At 38.6% G+C, this 21955-nt stretch overlaps 4 protein-coding genes across 9 annotated transcripts; 1 reads left to right on the top strand and 3 right to left on the bottom strand.

Annotated features, from left to right (window-relative positions):
• Positions 1-3468: 3468 nt before the first annotated feature.
• LOC113719056 (cyclin-dependent kinase G-2) lies at positions 3469-7717 on the bottom strand. 4 transcript variants are annotated; one of them, XR_003454737.2, is made up of 7 exons: positions 5408-7717; positions 4735-4870; positions 4536-4624; positions 4428-4450; positions 4230-4341; positions 4029-4135; positions 3469-3947 (listed from the first exon to the last, which is right to left on the bottom strand). XR_003454737.2 is itself a non-coding variant. In XM_027244048.2 (6 exons), the coding sequence occupies exons 1-6, from the start codon at positions 7135-7137 to the stop codon at positions 3848-3850; spliced, it is 2289 nt and encodes a 762-aa protein (XP_027099849.1). In that variant the 5' UTR covers positions 7138-7717; the 3' UTR covers positions 3469-3847. The 4 variants fall into 4 exon arrangements, 2 of the variants coding, with proteins under 2 accessions (XP_027099849.1, XP_027099850.1); XR_003454738.2 differs by having other exon boundaries at positions 3636-3947; positions 4215-4341; XM_027244048.2 differs by lacking the exon at positions 4428-4450 and having other exon boundaries at positions 4215-4341.
• A 1532-nt stretch (positions 7718-9249) lies between these two features.
• LOC113719054 (uncharacterized) lies at positions 9250-11908 on the bottom strand. Of its 2 annotated transcripts, XM_072072924.1 has the most exons (4): positions 11254-11908; positions 10092-11021; positions 9911-9992; positions 9250-9784 (listed from the first exon to the last, which is right to left on the bottom strand). In XM_072072924.1, exons 2-4 carry the CDS (start codon positions 10892-10894, stop codon positions 9575-9577), a joined length of 1095 nt encoding a protein of 364 aa, XP_071929025.1. In that variant the 5' UTR covers positions 10895-11021; positions 11254-11908; the 3' UTR covers positions 9250-9574. The 2 variants fall into 2 exon arrangements, with proteins under 2 accessions (XP_071929025.1, XP_027099847.1); XM_027244046.2 differs by having other exon boundaries at positions 10092-11908.
• Positions 11909-13106: 1198 nt separating this feature from the next.
• Positions 13107-17993, top strand: LOC113719052 (uncharacterized). 2 transcript variants are annotated; one of them, XM_072072923.1, is made up of 12 exons: positions 13115-13408; positions 13493-13594; positions 13691-13799; positions 13929-14064; positions 14334-14827; positions 14955-15002; positions 15232-15406; positions 15548-15660; positions 15758-15854; positions 15954-16173; positions 16853-17006; positions 17258-17993. In XM_072072923.1, exons 3-12 carry the CDS (start codon positions 13794-13796, stop codon positions 17669-17671), a joined length of 1857 nt encoding a protein of 618 aa, XP_071929024.1. In that variant the 5' UTR covers positions 13115-13408; positions 13493-13594; positions 13691-13793; the 3' UTR covers positions 17672-17993. The 2 variants fall into 2 exon arrangements, with proteins under 2 accessions (XP_027099843.1, XP_071929024.1); XM_027244042.2 differs by having other exon boundaries at positions 13107-13594; positions 13717-13799.
• A 320-nt stretch (positions 17994-18313) lies between these two features.
• On the bottom strand, positions 18314-21847 carry LOC113719053 (uncharacterized). The gene is made up of 5 exons (XM_027244045.2): positions 21361-21847; positions 20604-20760; positions 19509-19559; positions 19289-19381; positions 18314-18564 (listed from the first exon to the last, which is right to left on the bottom strand). The coding sequence occupies exons 1-5, from the start codon at positions 21567-21569 to the stop codon at positions 18487-18489; spliced, it is 588 nt and encodes a 195-aa protein (XP_027099846.1). The 5' UTR covers positions 21570-21847; the 3' UTR covers positions 18314-18486.
• Positions 21848-21955: the final 108 nt, after the last annotated feature.

Below are 21955 nucleotides of genomic sequence, written 5' to 3'. Positions count from 1 at the left end.
AAGAGCTATCTTCTCAGATGAAGATGCTCATGTTCAAGCAACAATCTCTCTCTGATGAGGGTGCTTAAGCGACAGTGCTGGTCTCGCTCCATCACCTTCCACAAAATTCAACATGATAATCTGTCAACGTCTAGAAGGCAAACCCGGGGACAGGAAATACAAGCTAGGCTTCAACGACACCTGTAATTCTACAGCACATGCAGGCCAACGATGGTCAAGCAGTTGAACACAAACCCCACGCGTAGAGTCTAGATTCAGATAATGCCGCCTCTGCTACCTCGTGATCTTCCAAATATCCAACAACACACTAATTATTTCAACTACCCTACGTTGCCATAAATTAATTCATACAAAAAATTTACCATATATAGGCCACTAGAAGCTAGAAATACTAAACGTCAGGTAGGTAAAAATACGCAAAGGAAAAATCCATTCAGCAGATCTCACGTTGCACCAAACAATAAAAAGCCCAAGAAGCTCCAGATTTTTCTAGTAAAAATCCTTGCATCCTTGCACTAACACTTGCATGATGAACAGCAGAATTACAAGAATAGGATCAAAGATACACAAGGAAAGAAGCTGCCTATAAAGTCCAACGAAGACAAACTTAACGATGGTAAACGGTTCCTCAACATCATCAAGAATCTCTCTCACCCATATCCTGCACTGCATTCATTATTGAACCTACACTGATCAACCTTTGCATTCAATCTCTTTTAGTTACTTTTTTCCAACTATGAAAATTACCTTGAAACACTTTTGAGAAGCAAAAGCTAAGAGAACCAAAAGTATCCAAAACCAGAAGCAAGCACATCTATGATAATAAGTTCTCTCCTCGCTGCATCTATGAAAAACAATGAGACAAGGAATTTTACCACACATAACACATAAAAATGCAGTTTATAAACTAGAAGTTGACACCTCAGGATACGCTCCTTGTGACAGACAACCAGCGTCGCACTACAACTTTCTAATGATCCAAGTATTCATCTCTTCTTCCCAGCTAATGACGTTATCCATACCTTCCACTGTTAAAATATAGCACCCCCAAGTTGGTAGCGGCTCTAACTCAATACTGCCCCTTCACTCTTAAAATACTAAGCACCCCCAAGTTGTCAGCAGGCTCTAAGTCAAGACTGTCTCAGTTCATAAGAAGAATAGCACCTTAAATCCACCAGTCATCCTACAAGGCAAATAACAAGACCCACTTATAATTTATAAGACTTGAGAAAGACCTTTTGATGGAAAACATAAGGACAATGCAGTAGCACAAAATTGGAGCATTGGTCACATTATGATCTGTTGAACTAATAGGCAAACAATATCAGGCATAAATAGTGGAATACTAGAGAGAGACACAATCACGTCATACCTAAGAACAAATCATTGGTGATTAAACTCCAGAACCATATGTCAAGAATTCAAAACTACAGGTTATAGAAGTAAAAAGATCCCAGTATGACATTTGAAAATGATTGGATGTAAATGTGCTAGCCATTTAGTTTGCCCACACACATTCTCATCAACCTTAACTGTACATTCTTCTAATCTCAACAGGCGTACCAAAACATTAAGCTAGTAGCCAGTCAAAACAAACATATCATGAACCAATCAGTAGGTAAACCTCCCAGCATCTGTAACATCTTAGCAACAAACAGTTGGATTCTGTATCATCACTTGAATTATAAAAAGAAACCCCAACCAATCCACAATATGCAAACACAGCTAACCATTTCTTGCACAGAATTCTAGATGAATGGCAATTCATAAAACCTGGATGCAAAACTCAAATTTGAAAATTCAAAGCCAGAGAGCAAAACTTAAGGTATCTCAACTCTATGTTACAGAATTTTTCCTGAAAACAAAAAATAGGTTCAAATATTAAAGAATCTTCAAAAAGTTCTATGGTGCTCATTATATGTCAAATACATAATGCCATACACAGCACGATAGTTTTAAAAAAATTAAGCAGCTACAAATATTAGGGTAAAAAAGACTACAAATATTAGAGTAAATAAAGGCTGCAAGGTACCTCCACAGAGCTTTGAAGAAGAGAAAAAGAATATCTGAAGAATGGAAAAATAATTTGAAAATCTATATGCCAGGTTGTACAGGTAAACTCCCCCAACCTGCCTGCCTTGATACTGCAGTAACATTTGCAGATGAATGTCAAATAAGTCCAAAGATGAAGACGTTAAAGGCTCAATATCACCATAAAGCTCAAAAAAAATTGAAAAAATAAAATTAAAAATAAAACTCATCTAGGTTGTACAATTAAAACACACGGTAAACACCTACATTCCCAGAAATATGGCAACTAGCACATATAAATAAAAAAAAACACAGTAAAACATCTTGGTTGTACAATTAAAATACACAGTAAACACCTACATTCCCAGAAATATGGCAACTAGCACATATAAATTAAAAAAAAAAAAACCACTTTGTCACAAAATTCTTGATACAATGAGCTGCCCATCCATAGTAGAGCCATGAATAGTAAAATCTAGTTACAACCCAAGTTGCTCTTCTTCTGCCTTGGTATCAAGGATAAACGTGGGATTACAACAGTATTTCAAGAAAAACATCTTCTCTAGGTGGCCACACAGCATAAAAGCCACACGTTTATCAAAGTAACGCTTGTTGGCATGTTTGTGATTTGAAGTCTCAAGGGAAGGAACATAGATGAAGGTCTATGCCAATATTAACATAAACAAAAATCTATTAGCTTCTTCCTAATTATAAACAATTCGCAATTCACAAGAATGACCTAGGCAACTCAATTAGCTGGAAACTGAAGTTTCTGCATGCATCACATCCAACGGTCTCTAAATATCCTTTCAAATAAAAAACATAAAATGAAAAATACGAAAAGAATAGAACAAAATCCCGCTAAGAAACACCAAAATTACACGTAGTAGCACTATGAGAATAACGTCTTCACATTTACACTTGCTGTATCAAATGCCAAACCATTTAGAATCTAAAATTGCATCTCCTCAGATAATATCATTATAAACGAAAATTAAACACATCCATAAAACAAATTAAACTTAATTACTAGAACCTTCAAATGGGAATGGTGCAATTTTCTTCAATGAAAATGGCATAATTAATAGACAACTGATCCTCCGATTATACTATGTCAGGTTATGTAGCTGAGAGCTCCAGATTGGAAAGATGAGATATGGCACTTTCTCACAGGATTACCAGAGAAAGCATGTAATTCTAAGAGGCTAGCATGTGGCCTAACATAACAATGGCACAAAGGACATCCCATATCGACAGAGAGCAAATTTCTGATCCTTCATTACACCCATGTATTCAGACTTAACATTACCTCCAAAGCGCAATACTTTCTGTCATTTCTTCGTCAATCAAAAGCTAAGAAAGCCTGCTCCGCGTTACACCAGTGTCTCTTGCAAAGACCAGGATGAAAATTAAAATTGATAAAACAAAGAACAAAGATTAAGAATAAACACTATATCGTTCTGAAATTCAAAACAAATTTCATGAAAATTGTTACAATGTATCAACAGAAAATATGTTACATACACAAGTTTCAACTGAAACTGTTTCTTAATAAGAAAGGCACTATGCCACACCTTGGCATGCAAGCAGTGTCAAAGAAGGAATTTTCATTACACCAGAGCTCCCCACCACATCTGATTCAAAAGCTTAGACAAAGAATTGATTCTCCATCTACTTCATCAAGGGTGCCTGCTAAAAAACAGCACGAATGATCTTCTGACAATAACTTCCTCTCAATACATCCTCACCTCAACCACATCAATCACGAGAACAGAACTGAAGCATAAATTGAACTTCAAGGCACTAATGACTTCCCTTAACCAAACAAACCACTAGTTCCTAGTTCCCCTTGTTGCAACTCCTTCCTGCGCTGCTCTTCCAAGGGATCTGGGCTCTTCATGGCTCTTCGCAAACGTCTACAAAGAAGCAATAAAACATTAATTCATTAATCCAACAAATGAACAAATTAAGTAACAAACAGAGGACGGCTAAAGTACCTGTCTTGAGCATGCTGAGCAGGAAAAGTAGGCATAAATTCTTTCGACTTGGGTAGAGGAACTTCAGAAAACCAAGGATGGCTGAGAGCATCCTCAGCAGTTATTCGCTGTCCAAAGACGAGAATCAGAAATAACGTCTTCCAAACTTTAAATAGTTACAATCATGATCTACAAACAGTATCACACCTTACAATGACATACCTTCTCAGGGTCGTAAGTCAGAAGCCTGTTCAATAAGTCAAATCCAGCATCAGAGAGTACCGGCGATCCTCTGAAGGATGTAGCTGGAAATTTGGAACGCAGTTGATTATACCTGAAATGAACAAAGCACCAGTTAATAGAAACATGACATTTATTTGGGAACTGAAACTGTCACCAACGAAGGCCAGAAAGCCAGACCAGAATCACCCAAAGCTGGAAGCCTGGGAAAACAGTAGGAAACATGAAAACCATAAATTATACAGTCGATTTGCATCGAACTATGATAAACACGAAATAGATACTTACTGATGCTTGACAAAGTTAACCCTGACCCCAGGAAGCTTTGAAAACCCAGGCCAGATTGTGTCATTAGGCGTACCAAGGATTTTGAATATCTGCAAAACAAAATGACAATGATCTTTAAGGCCACAGAAAAGAAAATTAGCTTGGAATCCATACAAAAATCTACAGTAACATTACAGATGAAAGTTGTCAAAATGTTAACCTTGTCAAGTTGATCAACTTCTGTTTTCCCATTGAATAGTGGCTGCTTCGCTAACAGCTCGGCCATAATACAACCCAAGGACCACATGTCAATCGCTGTAGAGTACTGCTTAGCTCCTAGAAGCAGTTCAGGCGCCCTTGAAAAACATTAAATATTCTGTCATTCGGTCGTTTATTTTTATTTTCCAAAATTAGCAAAAATAAAATACACAATCACAAGACCTACAAATGAAAAGGAAAGAGACACATATTCCAGCTAGCTGCTCAAGTTTCAAATTTTTCTTGGGCTAATATCAAGATAGTGCCACATAGAAAACGAAAATTTGGCCACCTAAGAGCAAGATGCTACAACATACAATTCTGTTGCACCAGAAAAAATAACAAAATGCAGTTTCTAAAGTAGAGATTATCATTGGCGCATTCTGGGTAACCAAACTAAATTGACATGACTTTACATTCATAGAAGAAACAACATTAACAGTAAAAAAAAAATCGCAGTAAGGCCCAGGTGATCACTCTAGATTCTTGTAATAGAAAGGCACTAGCATAGGATTTGCAATTAAAGCACTCAATACTATTTTGACAAAAACCAAATAATACATCAAAAATGAACCAGGTAAAAGATTTTAATTATCTCAACTAAAAAAGACAATAGTGCATAAAACTACGCTCACCTGTACCACAAAGTAACCACCAAGTGAGTATATGGTTTCAAAGGGCTTCCATATTGACGTGCTAGTCCAAAGTCACAGATCTTCAACTCACCACAATTATTTAAAAGTATATTTGATGTCTTTAAATCTCTGTGCAAAACCCAGTTATCGTGAAGATACTTAACACCCTCAAAAAGCTGAAGCATGAGGCACTTAACTTCACTCTGGCTAAACGGTTGTTTCATTGTCTCCATTAACCCCTTCAGATCATGTTCCATGTACTCCATTACCATAAAAATGCTGTCCAAACTGCTCCCTACAACTACTTCCTTGACATCTACAATTGATGGGTGATGAAAAGAAAGAAGAATGTTTATTTCCCTCAAAGAGGTCAAAGGGAACCCTTCTCTTTCTTTATCCATCTTGACCTTCTTCAGAGCAACTATTTCTCCTGTTCTCTTATCCCTAGCTCTATAAACTACACCATATGTGCCTTCATCTATTTTGTTCAGCCTCTCGAACTCATCAACACTTCTACAACCCTGAAGCATGTTCACGGCCCTTGGTGGAGGAACTGCATGTTCTGGTGTCCCGTGGGAGTTGTGTTCATCATCAGAACCAGTATCCGCATTGCTACCACTGGTTCCACCATAACTGCGATCTTCATCAACCTCCATGTACTCATTCCTGTCCAATTCATCAGGATCACTATCTCCACTAAAGGATCTAACGCGTTCATCAGAAGACCTGACCCTATTTCCCACTGAACCTTCTCTCCTCAGTTCCCCGAGCTCTGGAGTTACCGATTTCCTCTGTCCCCTTGTGTCAGTAGATTCATTAACAGATTTCTTCTTCTTCTTCAATTTAACCATCTCCTCATCATCAGAAATTTCACCTTCATCAGCTGATGATTCAGCCTCATTTGCCCAGCGAGAGGATTTTATATTACGTGCTGGCATATAGTAATCATCATCTACTGTCACTGCTCCCTCATTTTTACCCCAGTGAGCTTCCTCTTCCTCTGCCTCAGGAGCTGAAGGAGATAAACCAATTGGAGAGTCAGAAGCAACATTTATTTGAGAAGTGAGGTCCTCAGTAACCTTTTTCGGTGACAGCCCAGAATTCTGAACCACTATATCTTTACTAGGTGAAATATGTTGACGACTATCAGGGTTGCGATCAGGTGACATGGTGCCAGAAGTAGGCGTGGGTAGCTGAGGGGGAAGAGCAGCTGCTGCTGGGGAAGTCCTCGCCTTAACAATTCTAGTCACTCTTTTGCCATCTCCATCTCTATCCCAAATGATGGGTGAAAATTTTCTCTTTCCATTTTCTGACTTCTTAAGCTCACCACCATCCTTCTTATGCGCTTCAGAATCAATAGCCCCATCAGACCCACTTTCACTGGACAATTCCCCAGGTTCTCTGTCCACGGGCCTCATGCAAAAACCATACCTCTTCGGCCCCAGACCAGCACTACCACCACCACTACTGCCCGAGTCACTCCTACTTGAGGCAGACCGATACCCACCATTAGTGAACTCCCTCTCCTTAATATCCTTCTGCCTAACTCTACCCCTATCTCGACCATCATGATTTTGAGCCTTATTCCCCCTATCATAGTCCCCCACACCATTCCTCATCCGATCATAATCACCTTTTGAATAGCCAATTTCCCTCCTGGCTACCTCAAAGTCAGACTCACGATCCCTGAACTCATTGTCCCTATAACCCCCATGTCTTCCAGCCGCCATAAATCTATAACCGAGTTTATCCCTCTGATACAGCCAAAAAAATTCAATTCACCTGCTATACTCGCCTAAACCGGGGTTTAAGAGAAAACCCTAAGCCTAATTTCACCAAATTTCATCAAAACAAACAGAAGACCTCCTTCCCCAATTTCCCCTAATTCTACCCCACAAGATTTCAATTTATAAAGCGAGACAATCAAAGTACAGATCTTGATACGAGAAACAAGTTCAAAGCCGAAAGTAAATCGCGTAGGGCCAACAATTATTTTTTTCTTCAATCTTTGTTAATAAACTAGAAATAAAAGCCCGAAATCGAACAATAGCTGACGATAGAAAACCCTAGAAATTAATATGATATACTCCCTCCCGACAATTATTGAGATTCGAAGGGCTTACCAACGGACCGAGTCCGATGGATTCAATCGGATTGGAGAGAGACAGAAAGAGATTAATGAATAGCAGCGGCTACGAGCGAGGATGCTTCTAGAGAGAGAAAGCGTAATAATGGTTCTATCGCAGGTTCGCAGAAACGAAGGCGAAGCCGACTTCGCTACCGCGGACGAAAGAGGTCTATTTTAGTGCTATCGTGAGCGTTAAAATTATGTGGATGCCTTCGAAATTCTTGCTATTTTTTTAATGAATATAAAATTGCTCAATAAGCCCCTCAAGTTTTTTCTTACTTCATTTTTCTGCCCCAGTAAAGGCGCGGAGCATGGGCCCTCTAAAGATAGCTCATCAAGTACGGATTGGGCTGAGCCCGACTTAGGCCCAGCACGAACCCACGGATGGAATTGGTATTGACATTGAAACTTTTAGCTGACAGTGCCTCTAAGTATTGTAACCCGTTCGAATGCACTAGTTTTCTTGATTAATTGCGAAACTAGGCAAGTGTGAATAATTTATGAAAAAGTATAAAACTAATGTTAATTTTTATTTTTAAAAATTATCATTTGCTAAGTGCCCAATTACCAATTTTTAAGAACTTTTATACATATATGTACTAGAATGCAATGATTTTCATTAAATACTTCAAGCTATGCCAAGAGATTGATGGATATATTTCGAGATAATTATTAATTTTTACAATGATTATAAAACTAGGATTACATATTTTTATTAAGCTAAATACAAAAGATGAAACAAATCATTTTATCATGAATATGTATTCAGTCTCCAACAACATCAATGAATTTACCGTTATAAAAATAAAAATTCGCTACGTAAAGTTATTCCATATGAATAAAAAGATAATATCAATATTTATTAAAGAAAATAAAAGTTGTTAGATTAGAAAGAGAACCACAGTAAAAAAATAATTTTAATTTATCAAATAAGATAAAAGTTGTTAGAAGAGAGAAATAATAATAATAATAATAAATCGAATAGAAGTGGTTCAATTGCCAAGCTTTACTTTTATTAAATTTCACCGTTCAATTATTATATTATTATTTTAACTATTTTATTATAGCTAATTTTATTATTGTTGTAATTATTATTATTATTAGAACTATTGTCGATTTTGTTATTTAACATTTGTATTTTTATTCTAGCGGAACAACACGAACCAAGCGTCACCAGTCTCGTTATTCCTGAGTTTGCACAAACCTAAAGTGAGGCAAGGGGTGCTAATAAAACAGCATATGCACTTAAAAATTTCACATCGATCCGGTACCAATTCGAAACGGGGCTGATTGTTTTGGCTGTTGTATCAGTGATATGAATTCATTTACTCGCTCAATTGGTGTCCAGTTTGGTGAGCATGTGAAACGAGACGCTGTATATTGTATGCAAATTGCAAATTATTGCAAAGCATAAATTTGAAAGAACTTATACGCCGAAGTAATTTTTTCCTCTTATCCCCTCACAGGGCAGTTCGTTTGGTCACGGTTGCTTCCTTAAGGCCGTTGTCCAGCCACCCGCAAGGGTTCGAGTCCCGTAGTTAACGTGTTCGGGAGGATGGGGCCTCTCCTCCCGGACCGGAGTGGGATTAGTCGGGTCCCGTAAGGATTGATCCGGACACCCTCTCCGTAAAGAAAAAAAAAAAAAAAAAGCATCCAGTTAGTTTGGAATTATGCACTGCCAAACAAAAATCACACAGTACTTCCTGTAGCAAAATTCCTGTAGCAAAAATCTGATCAATGAAATATCAATTATCTCAGGCGCAAAATGAGCTTCGATACAAAGAAACAGCTAATTATGTGAACAAATGGAAGTCTTTTCGCTAAATGAAACCATTAGTCTTGAACCCTTGCTGGAACAAGGTCATTAACTTGCCACACAAATTTCAGGCGCAGTAGGATCATATTGATGGCCACAAATAGCAGAAGGTAACATTGTTCAGCGGCCAAGAGAGTTGGTAATCAAATCTATGGCTTAAAATGGACGAACGTAGCAAGGCCTTAAGAAACGCAACGTTGAGCGGGCTGCATTTTGCAACTTTCTACCAGCAGAAGGAAGGCAGCTTGAAAGAGAAGGAAGAAGGCATATGGCCAGTTCTCCTTATGTAATCTGCCTTTTCGGAAGTCTTCACAGCTTTCTCATTTAGCTTGGATTCTGCATTTGCTCGCTTTTCCTCTGCTATTCTTTTAGTTGCGGCGAGTTTGTTCGTGTACTTCTCTTGTGCTCGAGACTTCAGGCGTTCAGCCTTCACCTACAAATTTGATAATTGAATATAACGAACTACCGTATTTGTCTAAGACAGACAAATCTGTTTTAAGAGTTTCGAACTAGTAACAAACAAGGACATGGCAATATAGTGTAGGCGAGGGGGTTGTACCTCCATCCTTCGCATTTCCATCTCAGCTCTCCTTTTCTCGTGATTTTCCCAAGCTTGTATCTTCACCTCTTCGCGCTTATACCTGCACAACCATACTATCAAAGCTATGCCATGCCATCTCATCGAGGAAAATAGCAGTTCTGTGGTGCAAAACTTTTACGAAGCTGCTTATTTATATTACCTTGCCAAGTACTTGGCTCGTTCAGCCTCATCCCAAGCCATTGCCCTGGTTTCCAGAGGATTTAGCCTTTGAGGTTGATCTGAACGGCTTTCACTCATATTTGCAGCATTCAGTTCTTCTCCTTCTCGCGCAAATCGGCTTGTTGATGATCCATTGCCCCTGCCAGCCTCTCCCCTGTGCTCAGCAGATGTTATACCTGTCGGAGTCTGACCATCTTCAGAAATCTGGAATCCATTTTGATACCTTAATGGGGTTGAGGATCCTGAGGTTATTGGGCTTCTAGCTGCTGGAGTTGTGGATTTAAGAGGGGTGGCTGTTCTTGAAGGCTCTTGGCTTGCGGCAGGAGTCATTTCTGTTCCCATATCCCTCACACATATTGATCGAACAACCGAAACGGATCCAGTTGATGGCTTATTGATTCTCCAGACCGATTCATCACAGTCCATATCCTTTGTTTCTACTTCATAGTGGACACTACTTGGAATACCAGGAAAAGCATTTCCTCCTTGATCCTCGCTGCTCAGGTACTCCTCCTTTGGTACTGGAGCTATCAATCTTCTGTCGTCAGCATTTGAATTGCGGGGGGTGGACTTTGACTGGTTTTTCTCTCCACCTCTTGAAAGATGATTACCCAGCCACTTTTGTGCATCGTCCCATTTCAGAGGAGTCGGCTTTCCAAAGGCCATTCGATGATGTGAAGAGCGATTTGCACCATTCCCTTTGTGAAACTCAAAACTCATAGTAGCACTGCTCCCAGATAGCTCTTGTGCTCTTCCATAGTTCAAACAGCCTTTATCCTCCATTGACTTCTCCTCTTATTCTTCGCCAAAAACCTTTCTAGCTGAACTTTCCAATCAGCAGAAAGGCGCCATCTTTCCCACGAACAAAAATGCAACTAATCCTTCAATCAAGCCTTTGACTCCTCAGTCGCTGAACAAGACATATTGGTAAGAAGATGAAAAAGAGGCAAAATTGATCAGCCAAAAGGGCACAAACCAAAGAAATCTCGATGAAAAGACAAACTTAGTCGCTGGAAAAAGTGCCAACACAAGAAATGGGAAGAAGGCGCTGTCGCTATTAATTGGCCCAAGATACTTAGATTGATCACTGCTCGACTTATCTGAATACACAGAGGAAATGTGCAGACTGCAGAGAATAAGACCTTGAAAGTATGGATTTTTGAGATTCGCAGAGCTGAGGCTGGGACGAAGGGAAGTTCAGATCCACTCAATAGATATGGTACCAGTTAAAAATAGTTGCACTGCATCTGCTCTGCATTGTTAAAAACAACGGCATATGGGCAGCAACATTTATAAAACATTTTTACCAGTAAAATATTATTGCTGCACATTACATTGAAACAGGTGCACTTTATTGCCTGAATGCAGAGTGGGGCAAACTCATCTTCACAGCTTCACTCACTAGTCACTACAGAATCTAAGGAATAGTCCTGTGACACCCACATAACATAAGTACTACTAGTACATTTCTAACTTTCTTCTAGCTCAGACCCCATTTACTCACTCCTCTATTTTTCTGTAAGATTAAAAGGTTCTAAGTAGCCTTGTGATTCAAAAAGAAGAGGACCGCTTACTTTGCAAATGCACTGGTGCTTTGTTTAATTGTTTTGGATTTATCTCTTCCGTACTAGGAACTCAGAAAAAGGAAATACTACTTGCCAGCTCGATCGACACTTTTGCCTCGAATTGGATCACCACCCTTTTGTAACGGTTATAGAATGGCTGAGGGAAAAAAAAAACTTTTTTTCCCAAGAAGCCTGGCGAGCATGTGGAAGTTTCAGTGTCAGCTTGGCAAATTGTAAGAATGCTGGCAAATGCCTGAGCTATTCCACATGGCTAGGATGGGCAACAAAATTCGTTGTCTATTTTCAAGAATTTGACAAGCTTAGTTAGTCCGATTGGCAGATAGGATGGATTTTTTTTTTTTTTTTTGGCATTACACGGGGTACTATGGTGTACTACTATAAAGGTGGACCATAGTTTCAGCAGAGGTAGTAATTAACTCAGGAAGGAATAGCTTTCAAGAGGGCCTCCTCAGTCTATTATTATTATGAGTGAGGTGGTGTGCTGTTGAATTCATTCATTATTAATATGTTTGCGTTATGGATTTGTCTGCAAAGACTTGGAAGCCATGTGCTCTGGCATATGCATCCAAGGATCGCATTAATTTCTTGATTTATTCATGTGAAAAACCATTCTACTATGTAATAATGTAACGAAAGGACTTGTAACGTAAAAGAGTGAAAATTCTGGCGAGGTGCAGCAGGAGTAAAATTCTGGCGAGTTTCATCAGTCTCTTCGAATTATCCTTAGATCTGAAACAGGTCCTTCCCCTCTCCTCCTCCCCTAATTCAGGATAATTTATCGTATCAGAAAAAAAAAGAGTTAGGAGTTTGTTTGTTTCCGATCGGTATCAGGAGGAGAAGGTGGAGGAGTATTTGGGAAGTCACGATCTGATCTGATGTATTACGTGGATGATCCGATGCGTACGAACATTTTTTTTTTTTTTTCTGATTTGGCAGATGAAAATCAAAGCTTAATTATCATCAAAGCTCAATTCTTCGTGCACGCGCCACCAGCGGCAGTAGCAGCAGCGCTAGTCATCAGACCTGCGAGGGAGATTGAGACGCTTCTACTTACTGGTGTAGATGTAGAACTCGACCAACAACCATACATAAATTTCAGTCTCCATTGCCTTCGAACCGAAAGGAATCCGGACAAACTATGCAATGTCAATAGTCATCTGAACTTTTTGGGACCTGTGTTCCTTTGTAAGCAGCTGATAGATAGATTATTGTGTTAATTTTCTATATACTGTACTGTATTGTCGTGGATTCATGATCAAATGATTTAAATTTAAATTCAAAAAATAAATTTCTGAAAAGATTTCTCGTTGCAACAGATTTTTTTGTATTTTACCGAGGAGGAGTGTCATTTTCTGCCAAACAAGCTTTTCTGATTGCATCACAAATTTATTTTTAAACAAAACTTTTTAGTAATTACCTTTTTGCCTTACAGTTACAGTGAGTACTTATTAGTATTCCAAAAAAAAAAAAAGGTTTAGCTAAGTTTCAATCAAAGCAAATCCAGAGAAATCGGATGGGAACCCCGTATTCGCAACCGCAAGTGAAGCGACGTCGTTAAAACTATTGACATAATAACCCTCAGTGTCCTTTCCCTTGGCCAGTAGTAGTTGGCCTGGCCTCCTCCCAGCGCCACCGGCACAGCGGTGAGGGCTCGCCTTTTGCCGCCATAGTCTGCAGCGGTTTCTTATAGCAATGGGGATTTTAGGCCTGAGTAAGAGGTTTTCTAGACTATCCAAAACTAGTTTAAGTATCCACTCTTCCTACTTCAATCGCTCACGGAAAAGAGCCTTTTCAGAATTGAAGCAAAAAATCACTGAAGACGACTCTATCTTGCCTGTCTTGATCGTAGGTGCAGGCCCAGTTGGACTTGTCCTCTCTATGCTTCTTACCAAGCTTGGTATAATTCACAGTTTTCTGAACAAAGTTCATTATTTTCCTTTTTAACAAACCTGATGGTTTTTCAGGCTAATATTTGAAAAAATTGCTGAATTAGTGCAAGGTTTTATGGTGTTTGTTTAGGGGTCAAATGTGCAATACTGGAGAAAAGTACGACTTTTTCGAGGCACCCACAGGCTCATTTCATTAACAATCGCTCTATGGAGGTGATGCCAACGGAAAGTTGTTTTTTTCCCCTCTTTTTCTCTTTTTCACTAAGTGTGTGTGTGTGTGTGTGTGTGTGTGTTTAATTATGGTGAATGGTTGTTTACTGACGCGCAAATGTTGTATGATAGGTGTTTAGGAAATTAGATGGTTTGGCGGATGAGATTTCGAGTTCACAACCACCTGTGGATTATTGGAGGAAATTTATCTATTGTACTTCACTCACTGGTCCGATACTTGGAACAGTAGACCATATGCAACCTCATGGTAGGATTTTTCTTTGATCTAAGGCCAATGTGGCAACTGAAATCACAGTTTGGCAGATTTTTTTATTTGATAATCTTTATTTAGCTTTTACAAGTGATGGAAAACATTTGCTTTCTTGCCGCTTTTATGTCTAATGTTTCAATTCTTGGCACGTTATTGTCCCTAAAAGAGAATGTAAATCGCATGCAACTGGGGTCCTGCACTTCCTGATGTGCGTATCTTGTAGCTTTTACTTGTTTTGCCTAAATTTTGCCTTTTGGTATCTGCAGATTTTGATCGAACTGTGAGCCCTGTATCTGTAGCTCATTTTTCACAGTACAAACTTCACAGATTACTACTTGAGAAGCTTGTAAATCTTGGTTTTCACATTGTTGACAGCCACGGATCTGATAGGCTTGAGGAAATCCTGATTAGGGAGAAGGAGATATTGATGGGGCATGAATGCGTATCAGTTAGTACTGCTCATCATGGTGTTACTGTCACAGCGTCTTTTCTTAGTGAAGGGAGGCATATGCAGAAAGATATCCGTTGCAATTTCATTGTGGGTACAGATGGTGCAGGAAGTACAGTCAGACAGCTTGTAGGAATAGACATGAAAGGAGAAAGGGACTTGCAAAAGCTAGTTAGTATTCACTTTATAAGCGAAGACCTTGGAAAGTATTTGATGAATGAGAAACCAGGAATGCTATTCTTTATCTTCAATTCGGAAGCCATTGGTGTTCTTGTTGCTCATGATTTGAAGCAAGGAGAGTTTGTTTTGCAGGTGGAGAAAGTTCTGATATATACATATATATTTATATATATATGTATAGCGTTTAATTCCTCTGTTGTATTCTTTGCTCTTGGAAACTTTTGTGGTGTCCAACATATGTAATCTTAATGTCTTGCAGGTACCATTTTATCCCCCCCAACAGAAGCTCAAGGACTTCAGCTCTGAGGTATTATCTTTATTAAATGCATCTTTATTCTGTAGTGGATTCCACTGTGGCACACTCTGGGCTGGGGGCAGTGGGGGTGTGTGGTTGAGCTGTGATTTACCAGGCTATTAATTTAGGTTGTGATTTTTAGGATTTGACAGACTCAATCTACTGCATATATTGGAGTTTCTTGCTGAAATATGGAATAATTATGCTTAAAGTAGTTCTTATTGTACAATAATTGTTGTAGATGTGTGAAAGATTAATCTTCAGATTGGTTGGCCGGGAGCTTGCAGACATACAGGTTAGGGATGTAAAACCATGGGTGATGCATGCTGAAGTTGCTGAAAGATATCTTTCCTGTAACAACAGGATAATTCTTGCTGGTGATGCTGCTCATCGCTTTCCACCAGCTGGTGGTTTTGGTATGTGGTTCAAAACTATATCTTGTTTTTCCTTTTCCAATTTATAGAAGTTTATGGTTGTCGACATGTTATCTTAGCTCTTTGTATTGTTCTGTAAGAACAAGAAAGAGATCACCTTCAGACCCTGTTCTTACTTTTCAGGGATGAATACTGGAGTTCAGGATGCTCACAACCTTGCTTGGAAAATAGCTTCTGTTCTCAATGGCATCACACCGCTTTCATTTCTTTCCACTTATGAGATAGAACGTAGGCAGGTGATTTGGTTATGACTTATTTGCTTAAATCAATGCGCCTACAGTTTTTTATCTCTGGTATTTCCAACATGTGCACAATATTTATTGTCATGTGTAGATTGCCAGATTTAATACGGAGCTTAGTGTTCAAAACTTCAAAGCAGCTATGAATGTTCCTTCTGCACTTGGTCTTGATCCAACTATTGCTAATGCAGGTGAACTAACACAGTTAAGAATATGGGCTCTTATGTGGACTTGTACACAAATCTTTGATGCATTATCATTTGTCTAATTTCTTTGTTCTGGGTTTGCAGTACACCGTGCAGTTAATGATTGGATTGGTACCATTTTACCGGAAGGACTACAGAGGTCAGTTTTGGAGGGAATCTTCAGCATAGGCCGTGCACAGGTTTCAGACTCTCTGTTGAATGAGAAGAATCCTTTGGGATTGTTGAGGCTTGCCAAACTGAGACAGATATTTGACGAAGGAAAGAGTCTTCAACTCCAGTTTCCAGCTGAGGATCTAGGTTTCAGGTAGAATTATGTTGTAGCTGGGCTTGCACTTCACCCATGAGGTTTACAGTATAGTTTAGGCTTTGTATGGATTAAGTGTTTTTGGAGGGTGTTTTAAAAAATTTTTACTGTTGCAATGCATGTAACAAACTTGACATTGTAGATGTGTTTGAGGTTTTTTTTTAATTTAAAATTTTATTGGGATTTTTTTGAAAATTTATTAAAAAAATTTTTCCACAACCACTCACCACCCCCACCCATTGCCCTCTGCCACCACCCTTCCCCCTCCTCGCTCCTCCCCTCCTCCCCACCACAGTGGTGGTTGGTAGCATGTGGAAGAAGAAAGGTGGGAGTTTTTTTTTTAAAATTTTTTTGTGTTGTTTTTAGGTATATTTGAGCTTATGTGTTTTTGGAGTTTGTTACTATAGACTCCACAAACAAAAACAGTTTTGGGAAACAAGGGGAATCCATATGGAGTATTACTTCTTGGAGTCATCTAGAGCATTCTGAGTCCTGATCTACTCCAGAGAATGCTCTTGTTCAAGTGGTTTCAAGTAATACATGTTCTTTGGGAGATTATTGGTGAAAATTTGGGAAACTTGTCATTGGCTAGTTGTTTATATGTTTGTTGGTAATTGAAGGTTTTTTTCGTACCCAAGGAATATACTTTGCACTGACAAGTTAAAGGTTTATTTATTAGGTATCTCAAAGGAGCACTAGTGTCTGATGATGATAGTTCATCAAATGCTCAAGAAGCACCTACTGGAGGCAGGAGGGACTATATCCCCTCAGCAGATCCTGGATCAAGGTTGCCACATATGAGTATGAGACTCTTGTCAGACCTCTCAAGCAAGGTACTAGTTTGATCTTTTCTTCTTATTGCATACATTTGAGCATGCTTATAAGTCTCTGCATCTTTATCTGGGGCCACTGAGGGTTGGAGAATGGTCACCTTGAGAGGGTTGGAGCTGGCTACTGAATGCATAAGTGCCTATCTGTTCTGTAATGGGTCGAGAAAATCAAATCCTCTCTCTCTTTGTTTCTTCTTTTGGAACTAGGGTGGGAGTTTTTGTTTCTACATTCCTTATGTAAATTTAATATGCAGGAAACATTTTCAACCTTGGATCTTGTGTCCCTGGATAAAGTTGAGTTTGTTCTCATAATAGCACCATTAGAAGAATCTTACAATCTTGCTCAAGCTGCATTCAAGGTGGCAAAGGAACATAAAATCTCCATAAGGGTGTGTGTGATATGGCCTGAAAAAACTACAGATGGATCTGGAAAAACTGAGGCTGCATTAGAACCTTGGACTAATTTCATTGAAGTTGCGGAATTAAGAAATCCACCAACTTCTGTTTCATGGTGGGATGTTTGTCAAATGACAGACAGAGGAGCCATTTTAGCGAGGCCCGACGAGCACATTGCATGGCGTACAAAATTCGGAATCACAGCAGATCCTGTTTTGGAGATGGAAAGAATATTTTCCACTATATTTGGAGCTCAACCCAGGCAAACATAATCGAGTTTTTCTTCCTTGTCAGTGGAGTTTCATCACAGGAGGATAGAGCTGCTTCCACAAAATTATAGCAGAACACAGCATTTTCTCATAGCATGCCTATGATTTCATTACTATGCATGTACAACGCCAAAGCTTGATTCCCGAAAATTTCATGGGCTCTTTTATTGTACTCTCCATATTTGGTGCTTAAAGAAGCAGCTTTTATTGATTTTAGAGGTCATGATAGTTTTCTGTTGTTGGCCACACGTGGAATACAGGCTCTTGTTAAAACCATAAAGTGTTTACTCGTCTTAGTATTATGAGAGTTTATATTTTCAAGCAATTTCTTCTCGCATTACCCTAGAATGTATCCGTTCAGAAGCAATAATTGCACCCCAGAATCTATGCTACATAAGTTCTCTATTGCAAATTCCTATTATTTCTTAGTTATAGGACAAAATGTCAAAAACAATTAACTGGATAAACAAGTACTCATCTTGTTGCACTTGACATCTCCAAAAGACGAACTTTGGCTCTCTAGCAACTAACTTCTGATAGCTGCAAGAAGTATTGTACTAAGCAAGTTGGTAATTGGAGAAGATACTACCAGTTCCTGGTAGAAACTCTCCATATTTACTATGCGAACAAATCGTGGATCGCATGTCAACAAATGGATCTTTATATACCCTTTCAATGGAAAGGGAGGCATCTAGTACGGGTATGTGCATATTGTTTTACATACAACATCTTCAGCATTTCAGATTCAAAAAGGTTTGTAGTTGCAGTCTTCACATATGGACCGCTGCAAGTATTGCCCAATCATACCTACTCGAGCATCATGCTTGCTTACCAGGGCCAAAGATCAAATGGATCATTGTTGCTGTTACAATTCCCAGTAATCCACCCGCAACAACCTGCAGGATGACTAGGATTTATTCAGAGCTACTAGCCAAATCTTTTTTTGGAAATTAAAGACAAGTTTGACTTCCAGGCATAACATCAAGCTTGGTACATATTCAGTTTTTTAAGCATAAGCATTCAACAATAGATTATTGCGGTTGAATGAACGAAGTCGCAAAGACGAACCTGTGAATACTCGGACAGGAAACAAAGAGTCAAAAAGAAGCATGCATAGTTTGCAGGCATTTGAATGAGAATCAGATTCAAAGCATTCTAATTCAGCTTTCAAGAAGTCTTAACATGGCAACTAAGATCGACAGAAACAATTGACAAAAGTAAACATGGTTGTCAAAGAGTTGCAACTTGGAAGCGACACCAAGGGATCAACAACTTAAAAGGTTAACATACACACAACATTAACAACTAAACCAGACGAAAGTGTCTCATTCTATTGATCAGGATCAAAAGAACGAGGACATTGCTGTTACACCTCCTACTAGAACTTATTTTTTTACCTAGACCTTTTCAGTTCAATCTTAATCTTTTAGACCACAGATCAGAAATGAAAGAAAAACAATATAATTAGCTAAACGTTTAGTGCAGAATATCAAGAAAAAATCATATTTAAAATGTGAGAAGAGATTCATGCAGCATGTATTGATTCTACAGGTACAAATGTCAAGAGGAAAGAAGAAAAATCTGAAAAAAAAAATTCATTCAAAAGAAACAAAAATGCACCTGAGGTGGGGTGTGGCCAAGAAGTTCTCGCAATGGACTGCTCTCAGAAAGAGGATGTTCAGCTGGAAGTTCACAGACAATTTGGTTTAGGACCTGAAAAAGCCAGTTTGAATTGATATAAAGAAATTCAGTCTAATTATGTAATACAGACACACAGAGAGAAGCACATCTTATCATGCAAATCAATGAAAACAAACACAATTAACCAGGACTGTCACACCTCTGCTTGGCGTCCAGCATGCAGTCGCACACCAGTTGCATCATACATTACCTGCCAGAAATTGTCATATGGGAAATCCTCTTAATATGAATGAGCATTTGTATAGTAATTAGGAAGACACAACTTCTCGACATTCATCTAAAGTCAGTTAAATGATTGAAAAACAAAGAAACAAATTAAGCAAACAAAAAATTACTAATGTCAGAATAACAAAGAAATTGTAGATGGAGATAAAGTCAATGATCATAGAACCTTGATAAAAGATCTAAGGTATTAGGTAAACAAACCAGTATAAAATAAGCTACACCTATCAAATTGTAAAAACACTTATTGATGAAAATAAAACTTAAATAATGAAACTATTCATTGTCCACTTAGAAATAGGTTAGCCCAAACAATAGGCTTGTGAACCCTGGGACACGTTTCTTCGGTAAAGAAACCTGCCAAAATTCTGTTTTTATTGTGGTTTATCATGTGGCAGTTTCACTTCATATTTCACAAATCTTGTGAAGTTCAACAAGCAAAGTTACATAAGAAAGAAGGCTGCCTTTGTTATATTTCCTTTGCTAATACTTTCTACCTCTTCACATTCAGTTCGAATTTCAATAAGCAAAATATCAGCAACACAATGGATTAATTTATTTCACTTCAGAATTAGGTCATTTATGATCTTAACCCTGCTTGCTAACTTTAATTACCTAGACGGGAAATTTCTTTGACATGCTAATACAATGGTAGAATAAAGATAAACTTGTTCATATGAAGTAATCAACTGAACTGGCTAGCAGATCATTGGGACAAGTATTTAGACACACTACTTGACTGCAAATAGAAGAGCACATATTTCAGAACCCTGAAAACTGCAGGGGCACCCTCAACTAGCTAGGAAGCCCCAAGCTCCAAACAGCCAGTTAAGATGAAATAAAGAAAACAGAGTTACTCAGAGAACAGTTGACCCTGCAATAATTACATTCAATTGCAAACACAAGGCCAGTAAAACTACTCAGTCAGCAGTGATAAATCAATGTCCCATATTCCCTTAAAAAAAAAAAAGAGAATATACAGAAGGTAAGGATAGAGGAGAGAATAACATACCACACATGCTAAGATCAATGCAGTAGCAAACAAAGATCCCCCAAAGCCCTCTTGCAAACCTACACCTATCGCCAAGGCAATAACAGTTGCTGAATGGGATGATGGCATACCGCCCGATCCGACAAGTTGCTTGAGATCCCAATGTCTTTCCCTATACCTAAAATATTCTCAAAACATATATACTCTTAGAACTAGCAAATGCAATCACTATATATGTTTACTGCCACCTAACTAAGACACAATCACCTACAGCAGGCTATTGCATTGGCGTTTTCCTTGAATTTATTTTTCGTTTCTCTTTTTCTCAAGATGGCCAAATAGATTGACAGCTTCAGTGAGCAATTCAAGGATGTGACTTTTTTGAGATGGAACTTTTTTGTGGACCTAAATGAATTGAGTTTCATGTCCTTATACTAAGGCCCCCCGAAGTTTTGATCAATTGAATCTAGTGAAGTACAAAAAGCTACCAGAAAATGGAAACAAGTAGCGCCAAGTTTTTGACAATATCAAGAAACTTATGCATGATCACGACAAAGCCGGAATCTGGATTAAATACCATGCAGCAAGGCTTCTAGATATGAAATGCCTCCTAGAGCAATATAACTCAGCACTCGTATTGGGGAAAAAAATTACAACAGCATCAGATCCGAAAAAGTTCTTTACATTGTAAGATCAGAAAGTACATATTTATTGAATCACATGAAAAGGGCCATTCAAGAAATTGGAAATTAGATTCAAGATGGGATTTTTAACGTACCAGGAGGTCAAGAACTTGAAAGATTGAGCAAGAGCGAAAGCTAAGACAGCTGAAATCAAAGGGTAATTTGTGAATATTGATGACGACGACGACGGCGGCGGTGGTACTGATGCAAACGATGTTGTGGCAGAAGATGTTGTATCAGCTGTGGATATTGAAGGTATTGAGTTCCGAATCAACATCGCTGTTGCGTCCACTATTCGCACCATCCGGTAAACGTTTGTTATTAAAGGTGTTAGAATGGTTTACCAGATTCTGGCCTCCAATACAATTCCTGGTTGAATAAATATTCCAGATGTTGATTTTTTGGAAAATTTGGATGAAAAATAAAAGGAAGATGCTTGAAGGGAAGAGTTAAAAAAAAATGGTGTTGCTTTGTTGGGTTGAACTCGAAGGAACATTGCTTGGTATCTGGTTTTCTACTGGTTTGTTTGTAGGAGTAGCCTGGCTAGCTTATTAAGCCTGATGGCTGGAACACTTCAACGGTCAACTGGATATGCCGTCAAATGGTTCTTATAAGAATATTATTCTTTCTTGAACAAAAATGGTTAAATCATTTTTTAAAAACTAATCTTTTTATCTCACTTACATTATA

This window comes from Coffea arabica, chromosome 11e (assembly GCF_036785885.1).
Source record: "Coffea arabica cultivar ET-39 chromosome 11e, Coffea Arabica ET-39 HiFi, whole genome shotgun sequence".
Classification (NCBI taxonomy): Eukaryota; Viridiplantae; Streptophyta; class Magnoliopsida; order Gentianales; family Rubiaceae; genus Coffea; species Coffea arabica.
Note: the sequence above shows the minus strand (reverse complement) of the source record. Positions and strands in the feature narration are given on the sequence as shown.